The 26,286-nt window shown below is 43.7% G+C and overlaps 1 protein-coding gene across 1 annotated transcript in view; it reads left to right on the forward strand.

Annotated features, from left to right (window-relative positions):
• Window positions 1–26,210, forward strand: part of LOC103362909 (SLIT-ROBO Rho GTPase-activating protein 3-like) — a 49,238-nt gene extending 23,028 nt beyond the window's left edge. The window contains exons 3-10 of the mRNA XM_008289436.1: window positions 4,062–4,224; window positions 9,214–9,276; window positions 18,163–18,348; window positions 20,695–20,823; window positions 24,523–24,744; window positions 24,909–25,010; window positions 25,735–25,932; window positions 26,109–26,210. Coding sequence (XP_008287658.1) covers window positions 4,062–4,224; window positions 9,214–9,276; window positions 18,163–18,348; window positions 20,695–20,823; window positions 24,523–24,744; window positions 24,909–25,010; window positions 25,735–25,932; window positions 26,109–26,210 — 1,165 coding nt within the window. The remainder of the gene's footprint in view (window positions 1–4,061; window positions 4,225–9,213; window positions 9,277–18,162; window positions 18,349–20,694; window positions 20,824–24,522; window positions 24,745–24,908; window positions 25,011–25,734; window positions 25,933–26,108) is intronic.
• The last annotated feature ends 76 nt before the right edge of the window (window positions 26,211–26,286 follow it).

Raw genomic sequence — 26,286 nt, forward strand, 5'->3', positions numbered from 1 at the left:
TCTTTACTGACGCTGCACGATTCCCGGCGCCGCTCTGCGTATCTGTGCAGCTGTGCGTTATCAAATGCTGGCAGCGTGTCTCCTCACAAAAAAAGAAACCCAAAACTGCTAAATGATGTGCAAATCAGCAATGCAGCACGTTGAAGCCCAGCTTCAAAACGGGGGCAAAACGAATTTGAATGGCAAAGCTAGCGGCGTGTGCCCACGTGCCCCTTGTCTTTTGAAACTGTTTGGCTCTTTCTCCTTTTCCTTGGCTGTTTCATTGATAAGCAGCAGGCAGGCAGTGTGGAGGGGATTAAAGGCCTTCGCAGAGCCGAGTCCTGGTTTGATAAATACACACTTCCTTCTGGAAATCCTGGCTCAGACACATCAGAGGCTCTGGGTGATTAGATGGTGGCATTCAGCACAACCGTAACTAAAGCATGGCCACTGTTCTATACAATGCTTCCTTGTTCCGGGTGTGCACATTATGGAGGCAGCTTGCTATCAGTTTATCCTTGATTCAAAGGATTAATACGACGTTGTCCAACCGCACACTCCTCCTCATTCACTTCCACTGTCTCTGCGCCTCATCTGCTTCGTCCATGCGTTCCCAGATTATACTACATGTATGTATCTGCCACACAGGGACAGCGAGAGAGAGCAGAAATTGTAAAAAGCGTGTAGACAGTCAGACGGTGCTTTGCAGGATGAGACGGATGTAATAGGATGCCAGAAAGCTGCTCTCCTCCTCCTCTTCCTTCTCTTTTCTCTAGAGACTCTCAGAGCTCATCGTTTGCCTTCTTCTGCATGTTAATGATATCCTGTGTATAAATACTGAGGGCAAGGAGCCATCCAAAACCAACGCTTTTGAAGCCCTTAAGATTAATTGACCTGCATGTTCTCAATTGACATTCATCCTTTTACGGGAAATCGGCGAGCAGAAGTGGGCACAAAGTGGAGATGGTGGAATGAATTTTGTGATGTCTGTGTCCTTTTTTGAAAGATGGGCCTCTGCAGAAGAGCCGGTTTAAAAAAAGATAGCGCAATAAAACAAGCCGTGGAGCTGCATTTAGTGGTGCGTTAACGGACTCGGGTCCCAGAGACGTGGCTGGTACACAGGCCTCATTACCGACCTTCTGCTCCTAATTCCTGTGAAATGAGGGCAGCAGCAAGGGAAGGAGATCTGGTGTCATTTGTCTCCTTTTCTTTCTCGTCTCCAAGGTTTTAACCCTCAACATTGAAAATCTGTAGGCTTCCATTTTCAGACCTTGTCATTCCTTAATTTAGAATTTCTTTCCACATTATCATCTTTGTGCAGTTCTTCTCAAAACTGTCAAACTGTGCGGTTGACGTGAGAGTAGGCGGTGCCTCTGAAGTTCTGGTGCTAACAGCGCGGCTCTCGGGATCACAGTGTTGCTTCACCACTTTGAAATATTTCTGCAACTGTTGAGTGGATTTCTATTAAATTTTGTACAAACATTTGTGGTCCTTGGAGGACGAATCCTGCTGACTTTGAAGGCATCTTTACCACTTGAAAGTATTTCCATTGCCACAAGATTCAGTATAAATAGGCAATGCTTCCTAATGGCTGATTTTTCCTGTTTCATGAGCCACCGTCAGAGTTTGTGGCTCTGAGTGAAATTACTTCACGTCTGCTTGATGGATGAAATTTGGTGAAGACGTTCCAGGTGTTACTTTGGTAATGCTGCATTTTCAATGTAGTGGTCACAATTTTAATCTGACCACCAGTGCTTTAGGATCACATGCGTAGAATCCTATCGACATTCTGCAGCCTCAGGAGACTAATTAGCTAATATTAGCATGCTAATACGCTAAATTAACAGCGACATTGACAACACTATCCACCTTCATACCTGCTGAACATCAGTATGTGGCAGTTGTCATTATGTTGGTGTGCTCACAAAGCGTGCTGCCATGCTGGGAGGCTTTTAGCTCAAAGCGCTGCTGTGCTGAACGACAGACTCCCAGAAGGCAACGGCGTCTTAAGCTCGCCCGATGAATTACAAATATATTCCTTCAATATATGGTCCTGCACGTCAGCAACTTATAAAACATATTTAATAAATCTACATTTAAAAAAGGCAAATTTCATTCTAATAATTTCAGTGAGGTATGAATCTTGTATTCCAGTCGAGTTAAACACGTATTAATCCAGACGAAAGGGACCACAGGCCCTCAAGCACTTTAAATCATCAGCCGAGGATTTATGTTTGTAGAGAAAGTGTGCAGGACTTGGTTGGAAAGCTGAGGAGGATATTAAAAAAATTGGACTAAATGGAGACCAGGTTGTGCTTAGGGATGAGATGAAGCATCTCTGACCACTTTTAGGGATTAGCAGAGAGTCGAGGTGCTTGTTCCCTAAACCTCTCAACCACAAACAGCAATTATCCTCGGAGGAGCTGCGTCCCTTACAGGCAGATAGGTCAGTCAAGCAGAACTGGTACAAAATGAGGGATGGTGAAGCAGCAGAAATAGGGCATCCCGGAGGAGTGAGTATGTCTACATTAGGTCCACTCATGTTTAAAAAAACCCAAATCCTGCTTGTCCTTTGCATAGTTCGTATCATTATGCTGCAGCAAATGAATGTTCAGTTTAATCACTTTATGACGTCTTGATTGCAACACAGAGACGTGGCTTTGATCGCTTATCTCCTTTGAATTAAGATTTCTATAATTATAAATGGACTCCTCTTGCACACAAAGTGCACCTCAGGACACCGGCTCCTGTTAAAGGCCTATCAGTGAATGTCCAGATGAGGTTTACTCCACACGCTATCCTATTTTCTGCTCCACACTGATGTTATGAGGACGGCGTGCTGGTGTTTGGCCTGATGCGAGTGCGTTCAGGGGCAGAGTTAAGTAAAGAAATGATGGTGAAAGCACTCTGGAGTAGCTAGATATCAGCTTCATTAGATGTGATTAGCATTATGGAGGCTCTCTGAAGGGGATGTCTTTGATGTCGGTGCTGCTCATCCCTTTCTTCTGCTCCACAGTGAAACCCAATCCCCCACCCTGTTCCAGTTCTCTCCCTCTCCTGCTCTCATTTCCCTCCTCGCTCTCTCTTTGTCTCCTCCTCGGGGTTGGTTGATTGATTAATGCTCAGATTGGATCCAGACAAGGGTATGGGTTTGAAGGGATTGTGTGTGTGTGTGTGTGTGTGTCTGGTTCGATGTCTATGCGCCGTGGTCTTTCTATTTGAAAGCACCCGAGGCGGAGACAGTTTAAACTGATTATGCAGCAATCAGGGCCCATGACTCTCTGGATCATTATTGTAAATTTAACCCGTTGAAGCCCCACTAGCCGTTTGTTTGGAGTGATCTGGAAGATGGAAGGAAAGTGATGGAGTGAGGGGAGAAACATTCACTGAGGTCAAATGGGGAAAGAAAGTAGGAACAGCAGTGATGTTTTATGCTACAACTTTTAGCTATATGTTTTAATTTAGCAGTAACTTTTTATGCTTTCCTGTTTAGCCAGACAACATTGTTAGCGCCTCCAAAACACTATTGTGAAGCGTCTGGTGGATGACTGCAACGATTAACCGATTAGTCGTGAACTATTAGATGAATCTGTTATAAGAATTGACTAATCAATTTGAGTCAAAATTCCAGCTTCTTGAATTTAAATATTTCCTGGTTTCTTTTCTCCTCTCTGATCTTGGGCTGATCAACACTTTTCACCATTTTCTGGTGTTTTGTAGACCAAACATTTAATCAATTAATCAAGAAAATTATCTGCAGATTAATTAAAAAAGGAAACCGTTTGCTGCTGCCCAAGTCTCGGCTGTACATTGTGGCCAGTGCTAATGATCACATCCTCCGATATGAACACATGAACATAAGACGGTAAACTTGATTAAAAATGATACCTGGTAATTATCAACCTTTTCCCTTTCTGAGCATGTTAGCGTTTAGCGTAGCATCACTGTGTCCAAGTACATCGCCGCAGTGTGGCTGTGAACTCTAACTTTTGTTGTTGTCGCTACATTATCACCTCTTCCAGACTTGTTTTTTTGTGTGTGTGTGATGTCCTAACAGTCTTGTTTTTGTCTTCTTATTCCAGGAAAGACCAGCACTTGCTGTCCTCGGTAAACTGCTGGTATTTAGTGCTGAACCAGACGAGGCGCGAGAGCCGCGACCACGCCACCCTCAGTGACATCTACACCAACAATGTTATCGTCCGCTTGGCTCAGATCAGCGAGGACGTCATCCGTCTGTTCAAGAAGGTCAGTGAGACTATCATCTCTCCCTCTTTGTGTGCAACCACTTTCTTATTACTGCTGCCCAAAATGTCAGCGGCCTGGGACGACACAAATGCCAAGCAGTTTGGTTTGAAGCTGGGCTTCGCTGTCAGCTGTGGTGCTGCTCTAAAGGTGAAAGCAGCCTTTCTAGGTTTTCTCTTCAATTCAGTGTGCAAATCTATGGTAGCCTAAAGAAATGTGGCGATGCTGTCTCTGTGCATATTGAGCTAGAAAGGCAGCAAAAGAAGCTCAGTGAGGACCGGCAGCTCCACAGCACCGTCTGGCTCACTGTCAGCACATAGCAGAGATGGCTGAGGTCTTATCCAAACATCAGAGGCCTGTTTTCACCTTGCAGGCCTTCCTGGAGGTGAGCTCCACTCTGTTTGCTCGGCTCCATTCAGATATTCTGCCCGTCTGTACGTGTGCACATGTGTGGATGCCTTCGTGTCTGAAGCGGTGCCAGAGCTGAAGACTTGTGAAAAACATTCCATCCTTTTGGAGTCCAGTGCCCTCAGGTGGCTTTTTTCTTCCATATTTGAATTCATGAATGGACGACTGTGCTGCCGCTTGCTAGCAGACACGCTGGGAGGCAGTAAAATTTATTAAACATAATGTCCTGGAGAAAATTAAAAGTGTTAACCTACGATGAATGAGCTTTGGTTGACCGCCGGACGAGGTGACCGCGGACAAAACAACAACCAGCTGATAAAGATTTTATAGGAATGTGTCACATTTATTAATCATCTCATTTATTATAATGTTACATCCAACATATTATGTGGGTATAAATGGCCTTTGACATACCTGCTGTGAGAACTGAACATGTAGCATCCCTCCACGTTTTACGGGCGTGTTGTGCTTTTGTTTGGTGGTTAATTAAAGTTGAAAGAATGTGTTCAGAACAACAATTACATGAGGTGTGGCGAACATGAATGTACAGAAGGTCCTGTTCTCCAGCTGCTCCATGTGCCAAAACATGACCAAGCCGCCGCGAGTCTAAATGATCTGCTTTGTGCATCTTAGAGAGGAAAGATTTAAACGTGTGCACACATTTTCTGGCATCACTATCAGAACTATCTCCATGATGACCCGCCACAGCTCTTGCACTGCGTTGCATCACAGCCGTTCACTCGCTGGATGAACCCTCGCTGCTCCCCCTAAGCCTCTGCAGTACATGCTGCAGTCTGTCTTACTCCAGAGCCGCTGATGCATACAGATGCCACTCACCAGCTGCTGGAGCCCTCTGAGGGCAGATCCTATTTATCACATTCAGCCCAGTGCCTGTTTGAGTGGGACTTAATGCTGGAACTCCAGATAAAAAAAAAAACAAAAGCAAAAACAACAAATTCTCTTCTGTGTTACTGAACTTATGTCGTTTCTCTTGTTCTGAGTACATTTTGTAATCTCGTTAAAAGGAGAACTGCTGGAGCAAGATTTTGCTTTATGAGCTGTTTCCTCCTTTGATGATTAGTTTAATTCCTGACTCACCAGTTGCAAGTTTTTTCAAGCACAGTTATTAGAGCTGAGCAGGGTGTGGACAGAAAGGCTAACTTTCATCTGTCTGTACGTCTCTCTGGATGTGGTGTGTGTGTTTGTGCTGGTATTACTCATGTTGTGAGGACGTGAAGCTGCATACAGCATTGTGGGTTCATGCTTCCCTTTCAGAGAAACAAAGACATTCGGTGAATTTCAGCATGACCTCTTGGTGAGGTAAGGTTTGGGTCACGGTTTAGGGTGTGAAAAGGAGTAGCTGCTTCTAGGGTTGGGTTAAGTCTGCAGGAAATGAATGTAAGTGGAAGTGATGGAGACATGACTGTGTACGTACTCGCCCTCTCTGTTTAGTTGTTCGGTCTATACAGGTGCTGCAGGGCTTTCTTCTAGCACAGCTCCTCCCTCCTGCCTCCATCTGATACTTCATTTATGAAGTGACCATTATGCATCTTGCTGAGTCATTATCTTGCATTTCTCCACATGCACCAGGAGAAATGAGTCAGCTGTTAATGCTGGTGAAAGACATGTCTCTAAAAGGTAGTGTGCACAGTGGGTGGGTCGACGCAACGTTTTCTACTGTTTTCAATGGTATGACAGCCAACAGCTCACATCATCTGTTAGCTGCAACAAGTCGCTCATCTAATCTGCCAAAGCTGCATGCATCAGTTTCCAGATGACATGTTCTTCCTCAGCTTGTGAAGTAATGAATTATTCTTTTGCAGTTTACATATTGTGAAGATATATTTCGCAACAACTAAATTAAAAAACACCTCACACTCCTCAGTGGTCCCTCACAGTTCAGCTCTGATGAGTAGCGGCTCTTCCATTAATGCCCGTGATGCCATTTTGTTGAGAACCGCTTCGTTTTTTGCTCCTTCTGAAGTTATACGGGAGAGAACTGGTTTCCAGTGGAGGTGTTTTCATACCCAGTGATCTCAACCTCCAACAGAACCTGCTGCTTCTTACCCCGGTGAGAAGAGAACCACCGTCGTAGGACTGAAAACCCAGGATTTAACCTGAAGCTACCTCAATAACCCTAAATCCTGTTTCGTAGTACAGGCCCCAAATGTCTATTAAATCAAATAAACTGAACCAAAGAAGTGCCTTTTATATCAACCAAATATCAGTGGTACTTCAGCAATGGAGAACCAATTGTAATCAGATTAGCAGGAGGTACAGACAGTGATGGTACAAATGTTGGGTTTTGCATCGCTCACTTTTAAGCACAACAACTTCCAGTTCCTCTGCATAGACGAAGTGTTGTTTCTGTTTTTCGAATGTGCGAGACCGTCACACTGAGATGGCCTGTTGCTGTTTCTCACCTCACAGTGTCTTTAAAGAACAGCTTTCTACCTCTCTGCCACACAAACAGACGTTATTACATCCACTCCTCCGGTTATTTCTCCCTCCGGTCCAGGTGTGACCGATGTTTCTGAACACTAGACGTGCTGTGCTGTGTGATGACTGAGGAAGAAGTCAAAGTGCATGAGTGTTGGAAGCTGTTAGAGGGACTAGCTGTGCTGCTTCTCAAGGTGTTTACTGCGTCTGAGACAGAATCTTCAGTGAGATTTCAAATCTGAATTGGTCGTGAGGGAAAAAAAATCATAGCTGAAGGAATAGTTTGAAGTGTATTGATGTATGCTAGAATGGGTTGTTCTTCTCTGATTAGAGTTTTATGTAGACAGTTTTTTTTATGTCAGACCATATCACACATTGGCTTCACCCCTCTACACCAGTTATATCACCACACAGATAGCAACAGATGTGAAGAAGACTTCGGTAAATGACAGTCTAAATGTGCAGTTTGTAGCACGCAACAATCACAGCTAATTAATTGCATTTCCTCACTATTTAGTGACAACTATAAATGTATGTCTGCTAATAGAGGAGTGTTGATATGTTCTTGTGATGCAGTTGAAAGACCACCACTATTGAAAATCAAGGTTTTTACCTTGCTGACGTATCCGTGTGGGGTTTTTCTGATATGCTTGAAGACATATCATGAGCCACACAGGCAGTCAACATCATATCTGAGGATTTCTCCTTTGAAACTGCAGCGTAGTGATTAGAGATGGTCATGACTTCTGTTGAAAATATATTGACCAATGTGGCAGAAGGCGAAGGACGTGCATGTCCAGAAAGGGATTGTAGATTGGCTGTAGTACCTGGTTGTGCCAGTAGGTGGAGTCTCTACTGTTTAACACTGTAGTGACCTGCAAAAGGCAGTCTCACTCAGGCCGTGTCCGACATCATCCACTTTACCCCACATAGTGCACTTTATAGGGCGTTTGCCATTTTGTAGTGCTGCACTCAAAATATCCCACAATGCACCGTGAAAAGTGCGTACAGCTGATGGTCACCAACCAGCAATATGGACCATCATGCATTCCGTGAAAGGAAAAACAAACTAGACGAGCGAGAGTGTCATTAAAATGTAAGTAGTTTCCCGTTTATGTTTTGTTAAATTTAATTTCACCTGTTTCTTAGCGATGCAATAAACTGTGAATTTGATGCGTTTGCACAAATTGCGGCTCGCGAGCGATGTAATTATTAGCACGAGTAGTGTTACTTTACCGAGGTGCTCCCTACATAGTTCACTACATAGTGGTCCCTATAGAGGGAGCAGGGAGTGAGTGGATTATTTCAGACACAGCCTCAGACTGCATTGTGGGAGTTTAGCTCGTTAAGTACCACCATGAGAAGCATCTTGTAACGCTTAATACCTACCAGAGATCTTGTCGTGTTGATGAGCTGAGGTGACAGCACCACTATGAGCAGATTGTCTACACCTTTGGAATGGCCCATATTGCACAACGTAAGCCGCTCAGCTTATTTAACTAAAGTCGTTTTGTGTTATTGAATAATCTGGTGTTGATTCATAAAGCCTGCTGACTAATTGGTTAGAAAGGTGTTCAACATTTGCTTCTCTAGTCCTGATGACCGTCTCAAGAACACGTCTCCAGACAGCCAGAGTCCAACTGGAGGAACTGTTCCTACCGTGTTAGATTCTGGTTTAAACGTGTACGCCTTATGTGCTCTGATATTACAGCTTTTCATTGTGGACTAGTGTTGGAGTAGAGTCGTAGGTGAGCTGGTGTGCTCGAACTGCAGTGGTGCATTTTAAAGACCTGCACATTCTACAGAGGGGAAAGGTGTAGAGTTACATCTGAGCTGTTTTAAGGCACAAAGGAATTGTTTTCATGAAAAACAAACTTCTAAATAGAGCAGATAGGAGTGACTTTGTAAAATCAGTTTGTGTTCCTGAACCGAACCATTGGACAGAGGAAGTTCTGACCTGTTTGTGTCGTAGGATGAAGAGCCACTGAAGTCAGGTCCATCCATCCAGTCGTTGTTGAGATATTTGTCTATGACTCACCGAAGTCACAGCGTCAGCATAATCGGGTTTGTTCCATCGGGTCACTGCTGACGGCTCGAACATTATTTGTCTTCTCAACCGTGTTCTCTCTTCTGGCTGTTTTTCAGAGCAAGGACATCGGGATCCAGATGCACGAGGAGCTGGTGAAGGTGACAAATGAACTCTACACTGTAAGTAACCGAGTGCGTCTCCTGCAGATCGATCTCTCACACCTCATCTCATCGCTGAGCTCATCCAAACTTCTTTTTCCTCTTCGTCTTTCTGACATTTTATTTCACGTTATTTTTCTCCGTGTTTTGTTTTATCGCCTTCTTGCTTCTTCTTCTTCCTGCTTTACTTCGGCTCTTCTTGTTGGCACTGCGCTCTGGATCTCGTTTTATTTTTTTTTTTCCAGATTTTTCCTCTTTTACTTCTTCGTCTGCTCTTGAACGTTTGTACTTTCCTGATTTAATACTTTCTTTGAAGGCAGGTACACTGGTTTAGGATCCAGATGAAAGCGTTCTTTTATTTGAACAATTAGCAAACGCGTGTGTCACCGGCTGCAAGACGTCTGCATTCAGTTATATTCTGTCCTTGTTACACCAGGACGGCCATCATTTTACCCCTGTTTGCCCCTGATTAAAGGCCAATACATGCGCTCTGCAAAAACCTCCTGAGAACGCATTAAACATCAGCAGCTGATGCCTTTGGTTTCTTTTTCTTGACTCGTATGAGGTCAGATTGTAAAAGTATTCAGGGTCTTTTGTTGAATTCACTTCATGTCAGTATATCAGAAGGAGTTCTGTGGTTAAGTTCTCAGTGATGTCTTCCACTTATTTTATACCCGCTTAGTAGGAATGGGTTTGCTGACGACTGATGATAATAAGTGAGAGGGAGAGACGGAGTCAGGTAGTCGTAAAGGATGAAAAGGAACCTCACATTTCTCTCCAAATTGGACAGGTTCTGGGCTCAGATTACTTTCACATCCCTGGTTGTCTCTGTGAAAACCCTGCCTGCCTGCACACAACTGTGTCCGTTGTTGGAATGACACTAGAGATGTATTTCAGGAAAAATAAGAAGCGCATTACATAATGTGCATCTGGTTTCCTCAACAATGGACTCGCTCATTCGTTTTAGGTCACCTGTTCCAGCTCAGCTGTGTTCGATGCCGCCGCTCGCTGTGCTTTGTTGTGGATGTGCAGTTACTCTAATGACCGGTTTCTCTACTGGTACAATGTGTTCCTTTCACCACTGTTGTAGAAACGTTCTTCAGCTTCAGCGTGATGTTGCTGGAGAAACAGCACGTCACATCTCTTGCTTCTCTAAAAAAGCAGATTGTTTTCCCCCCTCGGCCTCCATGCAGCCACGTTTTTATTTTTTCCTCAGCACGCAGCTCTTGGGTATCCTGCAGCTGCTTCCCATATGTTTTACTATAGAAAAGGTTAATGGCAAACGGCCTTATTGATGGATGTTTCCTGCTGTACTGTATCGCTATGGCTGGCCAAAGTGATGGCTTTATCCCCAACAGATCCAATATAGTCAATATTTCATTGCATTTATGAATACTATTTGGATTAAACTGTCAACTTTTGACAGTTCTGGCGGTCAAAAAAATCAGTGCCACATTAGAGAGCAATATTAATGAAGGCAGCATGTTTCCCAATCCCACATTTTCTCAGTTGTATTTTTAATTTGGGTGTCACACATGCTGTGACTCCATCAGCTCTTACATATGATAAATGCTTCTAATTAGCAGTGTTGTATTGACAGGTTATTTAAATAACTTCTCTGCCCACTATATCTCCAAACATTTACAGCTATGCTGTGTTTATTCTGCAGTAATTAGCAACAGGTTGAGAGAGAAATGGTAGATATGTTTTTTAAAGGTCGAGTATTCAAGGTTGCTATTGGTTTCCAGCGGTATAAAATCTCGTTGTTCGTTTAATTCTGCTTCCCCCATTGAGGCAGACATCCCCTCAGTCCTGGGTTCTCCACTACTGGTGTTTGAGGACGGCTCCCGACGCCCCGTTGACGATCGCTTTCAGGCTCGACATGCTCTGAGATCCAGTGGTGTAGCTTCTATTTACATACTCGGTATAAAGGAGATGGATAACTAATAACTGGAATCAATACAGTATAAATATAAACATGAAATTTAGAATAGCATGAGCTTCTGATGCTGAAGGCGGGACAGAGTAACTACAGATAGAGACAGATGGAGAGAGTCAAATTAGTGTATTGTATTGTTGTATTGTTGTTTTTATTTTTGAGGGGGAAAATTTGATTCCTGATAAAATACATTAATTTAAAAACAACAATACTGGTATTTCCTGCAGGAGAGCCTGCAGATAGATGAACATTTGTCAGGGATGAGAACACACAGTCCTGGTGCTGCACTGTTACTCTCATACAAGCTCTTATTTAGGGAGGCTTAGTGCCCAAACCTGGATGAGCTCCAAGCAACTTCAGCAATCTTCTGCCCCCTGAGGTGAAACAGAAGAGATGGCAGAGCCGCCTTTTATGACTTATTCATCTGTGCAGCGTGATGAGAGTCAAAATACCAAAGGGCAGCGCTGGCAGCGTTCCCTGATCGGGCCATCTGTAGATCTGGACCCTGAAACAAACAGTGTCGGGGGTGGCATGTGATAATCACGAGTGCATACAGTGTATGCTAGTTATATTCAGGCACGGTTCTAGTGGACTGTGTTGCTGATCAGATATCCTACACAGTCAGTGATCTTTATGTTAATCAGTGAAAATACAAGGGTTGTTTTCAGTTTGGTTTCTAGTATCAGAGTGTATTTCAGCTCCACTGTGGTGTACACTTTAATATATATTTCTTTTACCCATATGAAGCGTCCATAATGAAACTCAGATGCTCTCTCTTCTCATGCTCTACTTGGCCTCAACGGCAGTCTGGCTGAAAAATGAAAACGTTGACGTACAGCCTCATTCTTTCTTTAATGTGAGAGAGGTCGTGGGAGTTTGTTTGAAACTTCACAGCTAAGGTGGAGAATTAAATGCTCCTTTAACACGAATATATCACCCTAAGAAATGTATTATTCATGCTCAATCACATGCATTTTCACACTTACAAGCTCGTTTCTCTGTCTCGCCGTCGCATAATGACTCTACTTGAAGGGTAATCTCTCCTTTGGTGTCTCTTCACATGGTGTCCTTTTTTTTTAATGGCTTGTCCCCAGCCAGCGTTGAATGCTGTTGTTCTCGTTTATTGTTCATGTAATATTGCCCTGGTTTGGTTTTTTTTGTAAAACCCTTTAGGACCAAATGTACTTAAGATCTGTAAAGTTATATATTGGAAAGTTGTTTACCACTTACCACAAGAGCCTGATCGGTACATCGGTCGATATTTTTGAATGTGTTGTCTGATCTACAGCAATATAAAACTTTATTTTACAAAACCATCCATCCATTATCTATACACCGCTTAATCCTCACTAGGGTCGCGGGAGGGCTGGAGCCTATCCCAGCCGACTTAGGGCGAGAGAACAGAACAGAATACAGAATAAAAACGATGCTTTAGATCACCTCGGTACTGTCTGCAGCACATGTAGCAGAGTGCATATCATAGCTGAGCAGATAGCGGCGCAGAGTCAAGCTGTGTCCTTATGGTAAGTTGCCAACTGGTTTCTAAAAATTAGTATTGGCCCCAAAAATACACGGTTAAACTTTGTCATAGGTTGTGGTGGTAACTATAGCATAGCCTGGCAAAAGCTATAAATTTACCACATGTGACTGACTAATCTGATTTCACCTCTTGATGAGCAGCGGTAGGGGTGTGCTGGAAATAAATCCTGCCCCATACTCACCATGGTTGGGTGTGATTACTGGGGATTCACGATATATCGGCGACCACAGTAGTATCGGCCGATATCAGTGTTTTTTCCGATATATCGATATCGGTCCGATGAACAAATTTAGCCGACGACTGTCTAACATCAGCGCCTTCGTCTCTACGTCTGATCTCGCTGCTGTTTCACAGATGTTTTTACTTAAATGGTCCTGGACATTAAATATGTTAAATTCTGTTTAAATATGTTTTACTCTTGTTATAAAGAAGACTATGTGGTCTAATTTGGGCTTCTTTTGAATAGTTTTCACGTTGTCACAGACAGTGCGTACTTATACTCATTTTTTGGTGTGAACAATTTTTGTTTATTTTTTTAAGTTGTTTTTTTGGCGTTTTTGCCTTCATTATGTAGGACAGTGAAGAGAGAGAGACAGGAAAGTGGGGGAGAAGAATGGGGGGAGGACTTGCAGCAAAGGGTCATGAGCGGGATTCGAACCCATGGCCACTGCATCAGGGACTATAGCCCCTGTAAGTGGGTCACCAGCTCAACCGGGTGAGCCATAGCGACGGCCCAGGTGTGAACATGAATTTAATATCGACATCGGTAATATCGGTTATATCGGCGATATCGGTATCAACCAGAAATGTTAATATCGTGCATCACTAATGGTCACATATGAACACGTGTGCTCTCATGTGCATCCCGGCTGGATAACACCTCGTGGAGTTTCTGTTTTGTGTTGGAGGATGAAGCATCTTGTTTTTTTATGACTGGGCCCTTGTTAGTATTTCATTGTACTGTAAAAGCTAAATCGATAGTGAGGCCGCATGGTGATTGCCTCGTGGCATTTTCTAACACTTCTCACCAGCTGCCAACAAAAACTAATTTTTGCTAAAAGAAAAACTGTGAAATCCCATTTGTACGGCGGCAGCTTGGTGAGAGGTAAGGGGGAGATGCGAGTGTGAGCTATTGTTCTAATATTGTTCAAAGTGTGACGCTGCAGTTGGAGCATCAGTGGGAGCGAGGATCCTGTCGTCTGCAGCTTGTCATTAACACCAACCCTGAATGTGACAATAAGGTCTGAATGTCTGAAGAGTCGCTCACTTCCAAACATTGCTTTCGGCAACGTGGCTCTGTGGAAATTCAGTTTTCTTTGCGTTAATTTCCTGCTCTAGCGGCTTAATATCCCCGCTGGGATCAATAAAGCTTTGGCTTATCTTATCTCCCTGATCTACCACCTTGTGTCTGATGTCTGCTCTTCAGTTATTCTTTTGTTAACAACAACAACAGCGCTGATGCTGAAGCCGTGTCTCAGACGACGCTGCTGGTGTCGTTTTCATTCGTTCAGAGACAGCGTGGTGCTTCACTCATGACATGTTTGATGAAAAAGTAGGTGCTCTTCACAACCTTCATAAATAATAACCGTTTATTTGCTCTGCGTGTGTGTTTATGTAGCTGCTGGTTGTGTTTGGTCACGTGTGTCCATTTATGGGTCGAGCTGCTGTTGAGCCGTTTGGTTTGGATCATTTTATTGGTTGATGTGTACTAAGGCTGTAAATATTAGTTTGTTTGCTTTGTGGCGGTTGTGCTCTACGTTTTGTGTTGGTCACGTGTTGCTGTTGCGTTCGGTGTGAGCCATGTGTCGAGGCATCCACAGACAATTCCATTAAAACTATTTGAGAGCGTTTGTTTTCTCCATGAGGTTGTCCCTCTGGGTGTTTGTACAGTTGAGAAGACACAAGTAAGATGGTGATCTCTGGAGTACAGTTGGATGCTTCAGACTGTGTGGGCCTGTGATGGCTCAAGGTGTTTTGCTGCATTACCTGTCGCTTCATTCCTCGATTGGATTAACTTTGTGTGACCCTCGTGACCTGTGGTTGCTTTTTTTGTAGGTATACAAGATCGAAGACAGAACAAGAGGACATTTGGATGTTTTTAGGGCTTCTAGAGGAGCTAGGAGGTGTTCTGCCCTTCTGCAGCAGATTTGTGGGGTGGTGCATGAACTTGAATGTCTTACCTGAGTTGGTTTGGATGGGAGGTCCAGCATCGCCACCACACTCCTGCTGGAGCTCCCCATGCTCATGGCTGCTTGTGTTTTTGCATCTTGTCCACTCGACAGTTTCTGAAGTTGTTTATTTACTGAAGCAAAACTTTTATTTTTTGTAAACTCTGGTTTTGCTGCAGCCCACGAGCCGGCTCGTAACGATATTAAAATTAATTTGTGCGGTGTAGTATTTCGATTAAACCATCAGTTCCTGTGTCTTACTCAGCTTTCCTTGCAGCAGCTTTGCTACTTTCATTAGACCTCCGTCCCACTTGTACAGCAGACTCTTACTAGTGAGGAAAGTAATCTGAGGTGAGAGAACAGGCATGATGTGCAGCAAAGGGCCAGAAGTCAAACCCCAGAAATATTAGATTCATGGTGAATAAAAGATGTTTTTGTGGCGTTCATTGTGAAAAACTCTGGTCATTCTCTCGCTGTGTCTTTCATCAGCACGGAGACTCTGCTCGGGAGCTGAGTGGCCCTCGGCTGCTGTCGGAGGACTCGGCTACACACACACACACACACACACACACACACACACACACACACACCTCCTGTAGACACAGCTGAAGCTCAGTCTTCCTGCAAATTACTTTGTGTCTTTAGCTGCAGGTCCTGCAGTCAGATGGTTCAGAGTTAGCTGGAAATTTAGCACATTTTCAGAGGAGTCTGAGCAGTCTGACAGCCTGGGGAGGTACACAGCGTTAGCCTAGTTTCTGTTGTGCATCGATGTTTAGCTCCGTCACTCTGAGAACAGACTACTGTACTTCTGTTTTTTATTATATTTTCAGGTTTTTGCCTTGCAGCTCTTTAACACTTTGCTGCTCTTGTTATTCTAGGAGTTCTCAAACTGACGGGAAAGGAGTCGTATTTGTTCCAGGGCAGAAAGGGGGTAATAAATAGAACCTCCTCCAGTGGCATCAGTGGTAAATATTGCTGTCACACAGGGTTGGAGGTCAGGCCAAGATTATAGCTGCGAGTGACCCAACGGCCAACCTGTGATCTAGATGAGTCGCTCTCGTACAGATAAAAGGTGTCCTGCTGTTTTAGTGACCCACAAAGCGAGCCTTGCGTGCTTGATCACAGGAAACAAATAAATTACTGTTTATGCTGACTGTCTGACATCCTGAGGTGTTCATAGAAAATCGTGAATACCGGAGACGTTTGAAGACACGACTCACATCTGGACGCTCCTTTATGAGGCTCAGAAATGGGCCCAGAAGAGGAGAGAGTCCCGACGAGCATCTGGGACGAGTTAAGAAAGACGAAGGGGGCTTCTGTCTTGTCTAACGAGGGTTTTGTGTCACTCCAGTCTTGTCATCACCGTGTTGGACAAGGGAAGGGGGGGAGGGTGTCAAAGTTTGAGTGTCTAAGTCGAGATCAAAGTGAGGCGGCGGCAGCAGAGAACACAGAAAACAATGCTGTCACTCTGCTCCACAAAAGAGCTGGAAACGAGCGAGCCCGTCGCTGTAGGAATGATGTAGCGGCCAGGAAAGCTACGGTGAGGCGGGGATTTGACAGCCAAAGCTAAACCACACACAACTCTGGGCCCCTGGATCCACTTAAAATATTCCACATGTAGTGACATCTGTGTTACCGCTGCACTGATGGCCCAAACTGATCCTGCAGGCCACCATGAAAAACCCAAAATCAAACCAGATTTTAGAAACAGGAGACAGTGGAAGTCGGTCCTCTTTCCATCGTGCTATTGGCTGCATCGGGAGGAGGGAATAAGGAAGTCCCAAAACAGCAGTCGTGCTCTTGCAGATCAATGTGCAGGTGTGAGTGGTTTTCTAATTGGGCCTGTGAGGACCAAACCACACGTATGTGGGTTTACAGCTTTGGCCCCAACAGATGCAAAGACGTTCACCATCTACACGACAATAACTGAGTGATGATAACAACATTACTGAGTAGTAGCATCCACCTCAGTTACTGAGCCAGGGCTTGTGTATGTGTCTCAGTAATCAGCGGTGGCCACTCCCACATGTCTACGGCTAAAAACACTACTTTCTACTATAGGTTTGATGCTACACCCTTGCACCACGTTCTAGTCACTATCTGTGATTTTATGTAGGAGTGTTGAACAGAAACAAATGGGCTGATTGTCGTCCTAATCAGCCAGGTGATTTATTTTGGTTATATTGGACAAAGAAATACGGAAGAGGATTAAGGCCACTGAAGAAAAAAATAATAAAATTCTGAGAAAAAAGTCAGAATTCTGACTTTTTTTTTTCAGAAATTGAAAAAAAAAAATCTCCCGGAATTTTTTTTAAATTTTTAATTTTTTTATTTTTTTTATTTTTTTAATGTTCTGGGGAAAAAAGTCAGAATTCTGACTTTTTTCAGAGATTGGGGGAAAAAAATCCCGAAATTTTTTATTTTTTTTAACGTTCTGGGGAAAAAGTGAAAATTCTGACTTTAATCTCAGAATTCTGACTTTTTTCTCAGAATTTCTTTTTTTTTCTTCAGTGGCCCTCATCCTCTTCTGTAAAGAAAAGATTTGTGAATGACTTCAGTGAATATTTGCTATTTTTACTTTGTAAATGTTTTTTTTTGTTTGTTTGTTTTTAACTCTTATCACGATTATTCGCCTTTATGGAAACAGCACAGCACCATATGTCATATATACATATCTGCCTGTACCATACTACAATCTCATATATGTCTACATATACACAGCACAGTCATGGCTAGAAGTAGACGTAACTCAAAAATGTCTTCTGCACAGTATCATAAAAAGCTGAAGTGGAATTTGTTTTTTTTAGATCAGCATGTACAACCTTTTTGCCAACTCTGGAACAAACTGATGACTTTGTAGATAATTAACTATTTTACAAACATTTTTAATTTGCTTCCACACTTGTCTCCTGTGTGCTCGCTCTAAACACAGCCTGCAGTTCAGCCCAGTTCAGCTGAAACGTCTCAGAACGTTGAACCACGGATGGTTTCACACACGAGCTGATGATGGCTGGATTTTGTATTTTTTTTTACCAAGCAAATGGGTTTTTCTTTTGGCAATTTTAAAAAAGAGATACGTAGAAAAAAGTGATTTTGATAAAATTGCTTATTTTTTTTTGACAGAACCACATGTCACAGATTATTCATTCAAACCCATCGGCAGGTTTTGTGGATTTAAACATTCAGTGATTTACTTTAAAAAATGCTTCACAAAGTGTGATGATACCAAAGCATTTAAAGCTGTATTTATCCTCTTTTAGGTGATGAAAACGTACCACATGTACCACACTGAGAGCATCAGTGCAGAGAGCAAGCTCAAAGATGCTGAGAAGCAGGAGGAGAAGCAATTCAGCAAGTCCGGAGATCTCAACGTCAACCTCCTGCGCCACGAGGATCGCCAACCGAGACGCAGCACCGCCAGGAAAATCGAGAAGATGAAAGAGAAGGTAGGTTTGCCTCCAGTAAGAAGAGAGAAGTGTTGTGTGTTTACATACACATGGTTCAGTTTGGCTTCAGTTTGTGTGCTACATGAATCCTGTGAAGTGTTTAGGCTACGAAGACTCTTCATACAGCTTCTCACCAAAGTTAAATATTAGAAATTCTAGTTCTGTAAATGGAGAAGCAGCTTAGTTTGTTGGGTTTACTTGGAAAGTGTGAGCGAGCAGAGCCGGCAGACAGGCAGCAACACAATGCCAGAAACTCTCATGAGCAAACTGCAGGTCTGCAGCCAGAAACACAGAGCGAGCTGCAGCCCAGTAACCCGACTCCCTTTCCATCTTATGCAGATTTCTAGTTTGTGAAAAGTCTTCTCTGCCAGAAGTGTCAGGCTGGTGGTCTCTGGAGCATACTGTACTTCAGATGCTGCCATGCAATTTTTATTCTGGATTTTCTTCTGGAATTTCTTCATGCAAATGAAACTCCCATTATCTCTCAGGTGCAGGAAATCAAAAGGCTGTCAGCAGAGCAGCAGCGCTTCTCCCTCCTCAGGCTGGTGTTCTCAGAGATGCTGCTCGGCTTTGGAGCAGCAAACTATTTATAACGCAGCAGCGTAGCGATGAATATTCCACTGTGCCTTGGTCCTAAGCTTTTGTCTCATTACTCTGCCTGCAAACAGGTTAGAAACAGACGAGGAAGGAGGAAAACTTAATCTCTTTCCCTCTAACGCACTGCTGAAATTTGCATCATAATGGTTTTTGTGAAATTGGAAATAAAATGTCCATGTATAGTGAAATGTACAAACAAACATAATTGGTAGAAGTCTCTGCTTTAGAATTATAATGCTTTTGTTGCATTTTAAACTTGCTTCTGTGAGTTGTGTCTGAGTCATTGTGTTGCTAAAGTGGGTGAGGATGTCAACATTGTTATGCACTCATTTGTAAAATCAAAGTCTTGTGTTTTTCAGTGTGCCATCTTACTTTATCCGAGCTTTAGAACAAATGCATGTGTTTGTCAGACATTGGAAATTAAAGGCCGACAGCAAGAAGAACTTGTTTAGTTAATCCTCCGAGCTCCACACAGTTTCTGGTCATGTTCTGCTCCTGTCAGGTTTTTACTCACCGAAGGCTCATTTGCAGTCCAGAGTCCTGCACCTCGATGGGAACAGCACAGCCACGGCTAGAAGGAACCAGACTTGTTTCACAAAAATTCAGCTTGCACATCATTTTTTCACATCCCCACAGGTGTAACCACTGCCAGAGGAAAAAAGAAATGGTGGTTCTGCATGTCGATTGATTTTATCTGCCTCTTTGCGTTTAATGTAATTAATTAATGATGTTTTGTGAATTGACTTTATCTGTTTTCTCATAGTTTTGTGTGAAGCACTCGGGTACGGATTGTGCCGTACAGATGAACCTGCCATGCTGTAAATGTTTTACTACAGGACTTACATGTCCTGCAGTTCAATCCAGTTCAGCTGAAAGGTTCCTGGATTTCTGGTACATTACTGTTGGTAGCAGCTTGGTCACTGATGGCTGCCCAGTTGGCCCGAGGAGCGCAGAATGTTTTCTTATTCACAGACTCTGGCCAGAGAAAACTGGTTCATTTTTAAATGTGACTTGTAGAAGAGTGGGATCACAGTTTTAAGCTGATAGATGGAGTCATTTTAGTGATTAAAAAAGACAACATACGCTTTAAATCTGCTGCTGGATTTCGGGGTTCAGAGGGTTAAACTTGAATTATGATTAATGCCAATTTAATGTCTACAGGATGTAGCTGGTTAGCTTAGCTTAGCTTTAAGACTGCAGTCTATCCATGGATACAGGGGGGGACAATCAGCGTCATAGCATCATAACAAAATCACAACCAAATCTACTTTCCAGTCAGAAACATTTTATATGGATCAAACAAATGAGATCTAATGTGTTATTCAGGACGTGGGCAGTAATTTAGCGATTTTCCAGTCTTGATGCTAAGCTAAGCTAACCGCCTGCTGGCTTTAGCTGTATATTTACCATTCAGACATCTCATCGAACTTCAGGCAAGAAAGTGAAAACAAGAATTCCCAAGATGGAATATGAGCTGTTAAATATTTTATGTGCATGTGTTACTTGTGTGTGGTGTTTAAGTGTTTAGAGGCAGACTAATAAGGAAACGCGAGCCTGGCTGTGCCGCCGAACACACGACTGTCTAGAGGCAGCTTCTCTAGAGCCGCCGCTTCCTCCAAACTTTCCTGCCTGTGTGATGATCCCAAAGCTGCAGCTGCCTGAGCACACACTCAAACCCCCCCTGCTGCTTTATATTCCTGCACTGATGGTTTTTCCCTTCATCTCCTCTGTCTCTTCTCTCCTCCCCAGAGGCAAGCCAAGTACTCAGAGAATAAGCTGAAATGCACAAAGGCCCGGAATGACTATTTGTTGAACCTGGCAGCAACAAATGCAGTGGTGGCAAAATATTACATCCATGACGTCTCTGATATGATCGATGTGAGTATGCACGAGGCACATGTGTTTGTTTACATCTCTCAGCTGGGACTTGTGATGTTGATTTAACTCTGCAGCAGTGTCACTTTTCTCACCATCTGTTCCTGCGTCTCATTCACTCTCAGCCTGTTGGCTGTTTGTCTTCAAGCTGCTCTGTTGGCCCCAATAAATGTATTTGCCTTCATTTTTTCACTATTAACTTCTGCACAACAAACCTAACACTGATATGCTGCTAACTGGCTGCTGTTGACATGAAAACGAGTTCAGCAACACGGTTTTTGACTGATGACTCCATCAGCGTTGACAGAAGGATTTCTGCTCCATCCTCCTCCTCAGCCTTGTCCTCGTTCGTTTGTTTTTTGTCGATGCTGCTATTGGGAGCTTTGGTGGGACAAACACAGCATGTCCTGGTAACCGGCTGCCTTTAGCTGTCACCGAGGAGAAACATGAACCAGGACACATACGCACACAGCTCCTCTATTTTTTGGGGGGATCAGAATAGAGGACGCAGCCTTTCTGACACTGATCCAAGAAGCTGTAGGTTATTAAGAGTGAAAAATTGCCCTGCCCTTCAGACTGGAGGATAGCAGAACGTAGCTGTTTTTAATATCCTGAATGTCAAGCTCGTAGAAAAACTACAAGTCAGACATGAAGTCAAGTTACTCAGATTGTAAACCAGTGGCACTGCTGGAAATCAAGTCTGAGTGTTACCAGCGAGGATGACTTTGTTTAGCAAACGGCTAGTGGCTGGAAGTCGGCTGCAGTCAGCTGGTGAGCAGAGGCTCTGCTTATGCAGGCATGAATAAGGTTAATGTGGCTGGCAGTGCTCCCTCCGCAGTGGCTGACCTGCTACCAGTCATCTGCTGGAAACAGATGAAGATTAAGAAGATTAAGACTTTATTGACCTTTTTGAAGGCAACTCTCTGTGTCCATTCCTCTTGTATGCACACATGCATCCGTCTGTTCAACGAGGCGAGGCTTTGTGATGCACGGTTTGCATCTTGTTCTCATTTGACATTTCACTATCGGTTGTAAGTTCTTCCAGTTCCCCTGTTATTATAATATACACACACATGAGAAACCATCTTTGTTTAGTTATGTGCTGTATGTTATGTGCTCTATAGATGAGGTAACTGTGCAAGCAGGTTGGGTCTTTCCAAAACTGTATATTGTGTGTTATTAGTTAATGTGTTTGACAGTGTTATAGACTGTATAGAGCCCGACCTGTGCATTGGTTTCCCAATATTACCAGCTGATATTGGCCTTTCTGTTTCATTCTTTACTAACCTCAGCACTGATTGCAGCGCATGCAGCAGAGTGTATGTTACAGCTGAGCAGACGGTGTGTGAAGTGCATCGCTGCAAAATTATTAAACTTGGAATCAGCCCCAAACATCCAGCATAGGTGTAATATGTATTAAACTGTTTTGTTTTGTCGCTGACTGCTGATGAGTAAAATACAAGTCAGTGGATGTCATCTTAAACTTTGACATTCAGATCATATTTCTATCAGAGAATTGGTGCGTCTGTGTTTTTTTTCCTTCTCTCTGTGCTAATGACCCGGTTGTCACATTTTCGCTCGAGGCCCACCACCATACGGCACCACATTAGCCATGGTGGTAGAGGCACATTTTCCAGGTCAGCCATGATTTCAGTGACATTTATGCAACACAGCGAGCATGACTTGCACTTTTAAATGATTGCAGTTGAAACGCTACAGCGTGATTTAGTCCAATGCAGCTAAACCTGAGTCAGGCTATACGGTATAACGGTGATCCGACGGCGATAAATGGAGACACTGGGAGCCTGATTCATGGCTTTTCCTGCCTTTTTTTGCTGGGCTGCTTTTATAGATCCACTGTCTGGCACCTCAAAGGTCCATGTCATCCTAAATCCTGCTGAGCTGGAGGGAATGGGATTGTGAGCTTGACTGGGTTGTTTGCCACAAGCAGGCAAGAGAAAGAGAAGGCTTCGTTTGTAATGTCAGAACCACAGACCGTCGCACGTCAAACCAGAAGCAAGGGAGGTTTGTCAGTGACCTTAAAATGTTAACGCTGAATTCGGGGCAACATGATGAGTTTATTTACTACTTTTCTGAGAAATTACGTCCTCTGCGATGAGAGTGTTTGGTCATCAGGGAATCATCTGTAGAGAGAGGAAGTTTTACAGCAAGGACACAGTAAAAATGTATTTTTACTTTTTGTGGACTGTTGGGATTCTGTTGTGGGGCAACAGACAGTTAAACCAAGTCTTTAACCATGTCCGTGTCCATGTGGAGGTTTTTGTTTTATATGCTAGGAGACATAATATGACCACAATAAGCAGTCAGCGCCACTGCTGAGCATTTCCACCTTGAAAGAAAGAAGAAATACAGATTCAGAAATCTACCAACCTCAGTAACCAACCCTTATTTGTGAATGTATAGATATGCAAATATAATATAGTATGGGTATCGCTCTAATGAGAAAGATGAAAAGGAAAGAGGTCAACAGCACTTGGATTCAGTCTTTCTCAGTCCTCTGCTGCTGCTGCTGCTGCTGTATAAATGTGTTCTCAGTCTGTTTGCTTGTTTAAAAAGAAGCTAATTTACTCCCTTTAGTCTTTGGTCTACTGAGCCATTTTGACAGAGTGGTGCAATGAGGCTTGTGCACAAAGTGGGGAGACTGCTTCCTCAGTGCTAAAGAGCGCTAAAGAGCGTTTACTCAGTGATTTACAAAGCTGTCAGTTGCCTCAAGCTTCCCTCTGAACCTCCTCGCTGCTATCCTCTGCTTAATTAGGTTACTTCATACAGGCCTGTGTGATAAGGCTCTGTAATTATCCCCGGTGTCCTACTGCGCTAGCCCCTGTAATTCTGTAAACTCTGGTTCTATTTTTGAAGGGCAACCTGTAGCAGAACATAATTTGGTATCGAGTCCATTAAATAGGTCTGAACATGGTGAGAGGTGCTCAGACTAATAAACTGCACAGCTGAGTTTTGCGCATTCACCTTTTGATCATTCCCTTATTATACATTTATATTGATTTGTTGAATTAGTTCGAATCAGTTCTGTTTCCAAGCAGGTTTTCACACTCAAAGAATTCGATGTGGAAAGAGAAAGGACAAAAGACCAAGTGCTTCTGACTATTTGGTTGAATTATAAACAAAAAAAAATATTTACCTTTTATTACTTTTACATTAAAGAACAGCGAAGCACCAGCTGCGGTGATGTGGACGCCTGCTTCAGGGTGTGGTCCGTGCACTGCGGCATCGCTGCTGTCTGTGGGTTTTAGAGCACATTTGTGACCACATGCAAGATCGGATGTGAAACCCTGATATGAGCCGTGCGTTAGGTAACGTTTCAAGCCGGGCTCCTGTTCTAACGTGTGTGGTTGAAATGCTGCAATATTACAGCTGGAAACCGTGGAGCTTAGAATGTTTTTACCGTGTTTGAGCAGAGCTGGACGTGAGCTGGTGTGCTCGAGCTGCATTGGATTGGGGTTACATCGAGGCCATTTTAGGGCACCAACTGACTATTTGCATGGACAAAGAAGCTTGTAAACATGTCATTTTAAATTAACAGAGACAAGCTTTTAGGAATTTAATCAATGCCAGTAGAGGGACTTTAATCAGAGATACACGTATAGTTTTTTTTTCTATTTTGCTTTTCCAAATGCTGCTACAAGGTGCTTTTGAGGATATTGATCTGATGTTTTGTCTCCACAGTGCTGTGACCTGGGCTACCACGCTAGCCTGGCGCGCACCTTCAGGACCTACTTATCTGCAGAGTACAACTTGGAGACGTCGCGCCACGAGGGACTGGATATCATCGAGAACGCAGTGGACAACCTGGACTCCCGCAGTGACAAGCACAAGATCATGGATATGCATAACCAGGTGTTCTGTCCTCCGATGCGCTTTGAGTACCTGCCACACATGGGAGACGAGGTGAGATCCTCCGAAGGCCGCGACTTTCATCACATATTTGTTTCTCATGCCACCGACTAAAGAAAAAAATGTTGTCTGTATAAAGTAGCGCTCTGTTTTTATTTCATCCGTTCCAACTCATTTGCCCGCCGCCTCCTCCTCCTCCTCCTCCTCCTCCTCCTCAGGTGTGCCAGGTCAGCGCCCAGCAGCCGGTCCAGACTGAGCTCCTGATGCGCTACCACCAACTGCAGTCTCGCTTAGCGACACTAAAGATTGAAAATGAGGAGGTGAGGATTTATGATCTATGTCTGTCCGGCACCAGTAACCCCCCACCCCCTCATCTTCCCCACAGCCATCACACCACTGAAGGGCAAAACACCAAGAAGGAGGGCCACATCACCATCTGTTCTCTTTGCAATTACTCTCCGGTGACCCTTGCTCTGTGGGAGCTGAGAATATATTTAGATTGTCACAGTGCCAATGTTTTCTATGAAGTTATATATGAAATTGTCTGTTTAGTGATGGAGATGGGAGCCAAGGACACAAAGGTGCAAATGGAGGTGATAATAACCACGGCCTGATAGACCTGCAAGTGACAATAGCTCTGTCTCTCTGTGTCTCGTGTGCTGGAGGATAATGGATGAGTCCTGCCATTACTGGAAATGAGCTTTATCAATCTCAGGCCTAAACAAAAAGCCTCCTTCAGTCATGTTGTGAGCAGTTCATTTACCTTCCCTGGCTCTCTTCATTTTCATGTCTTGGTCTGATGTATATCTGAGCTGCAGGCTGCTTCGTTTATATTCTGTGTCATGTCGGTGCAGTCAGAGGTCATTTATTCTTCAGGGGTCAATTTGTTTTTAATGTACTCGTGCTTTAAATAACTCACTTGTGCTTCTGAAAATGTCATTGACTAGTTCAGTTTTTGACCGAACAAGTAGCATCGATCCACGCAGAACAGAAAATAAAGACGGAGTGAGACGATAAGCTTCGTCTGGTTTCCTTCCTGTGCAGGTGAGGAAGACCTTGGATGCCACCATGCAGACGCTGCAGGACATGCTGACAGTGGAGGACTTTGATGTGTCGGATGCCTTTCAGCACAGCCGCTCCACTGAATCCATTAAGTCTGTGGCCTCCGAATCCTACATGAGCAAGCTCAATATCGCCAAGAGGAGGTCGAACCAACAGGAGACAGAGATGTTCTACTTTTCAGTGAGTTCGGGCCGACTTGTCTTTCGGTCTACCGACCCGCTACGAACCTCAAACCATCAGTCTTCCACAAATTGCATTTCTGCTGATCTGAGCGACACTAAATTGTTTTGCTGGGATCGTGTTACACTGGCTTTGTGCTGCTCTTGACTCATGATTGCCTTTATTTGTCCGTCTAGAAATTCAAGGAGTACCTGAACGGCAGTAACCTCATCATTAAACTGCAGGCCAAGCATGACTTACTGAAGCAGACACTGGGTGAAGGTAGGAAGACCTCTTGATTTGTCTTAGGTGTGCACATGACTTGGTGTTATATCTTCTAATAATGACCTACAGAGTCGCCTCCGGGGTTATAGT

Source organism: Stegastes partitus, unplaced genomic scaffold (genome assembly GCF_000690725.1).
Source record: "Stegastes partitus isolate 25-593 unplaced genomic scaffold, Stegastes_partitus-1.0.2 Scaffold614, whole genome shotgun sequence".
In the NCBI taxonomy this organism is placed as follows: domain Eukaryota; kingdom Metazoa; phylum Chordata; class Actinopteri; family Pomacentridae; genus Stegastes; species Stegastes partitus.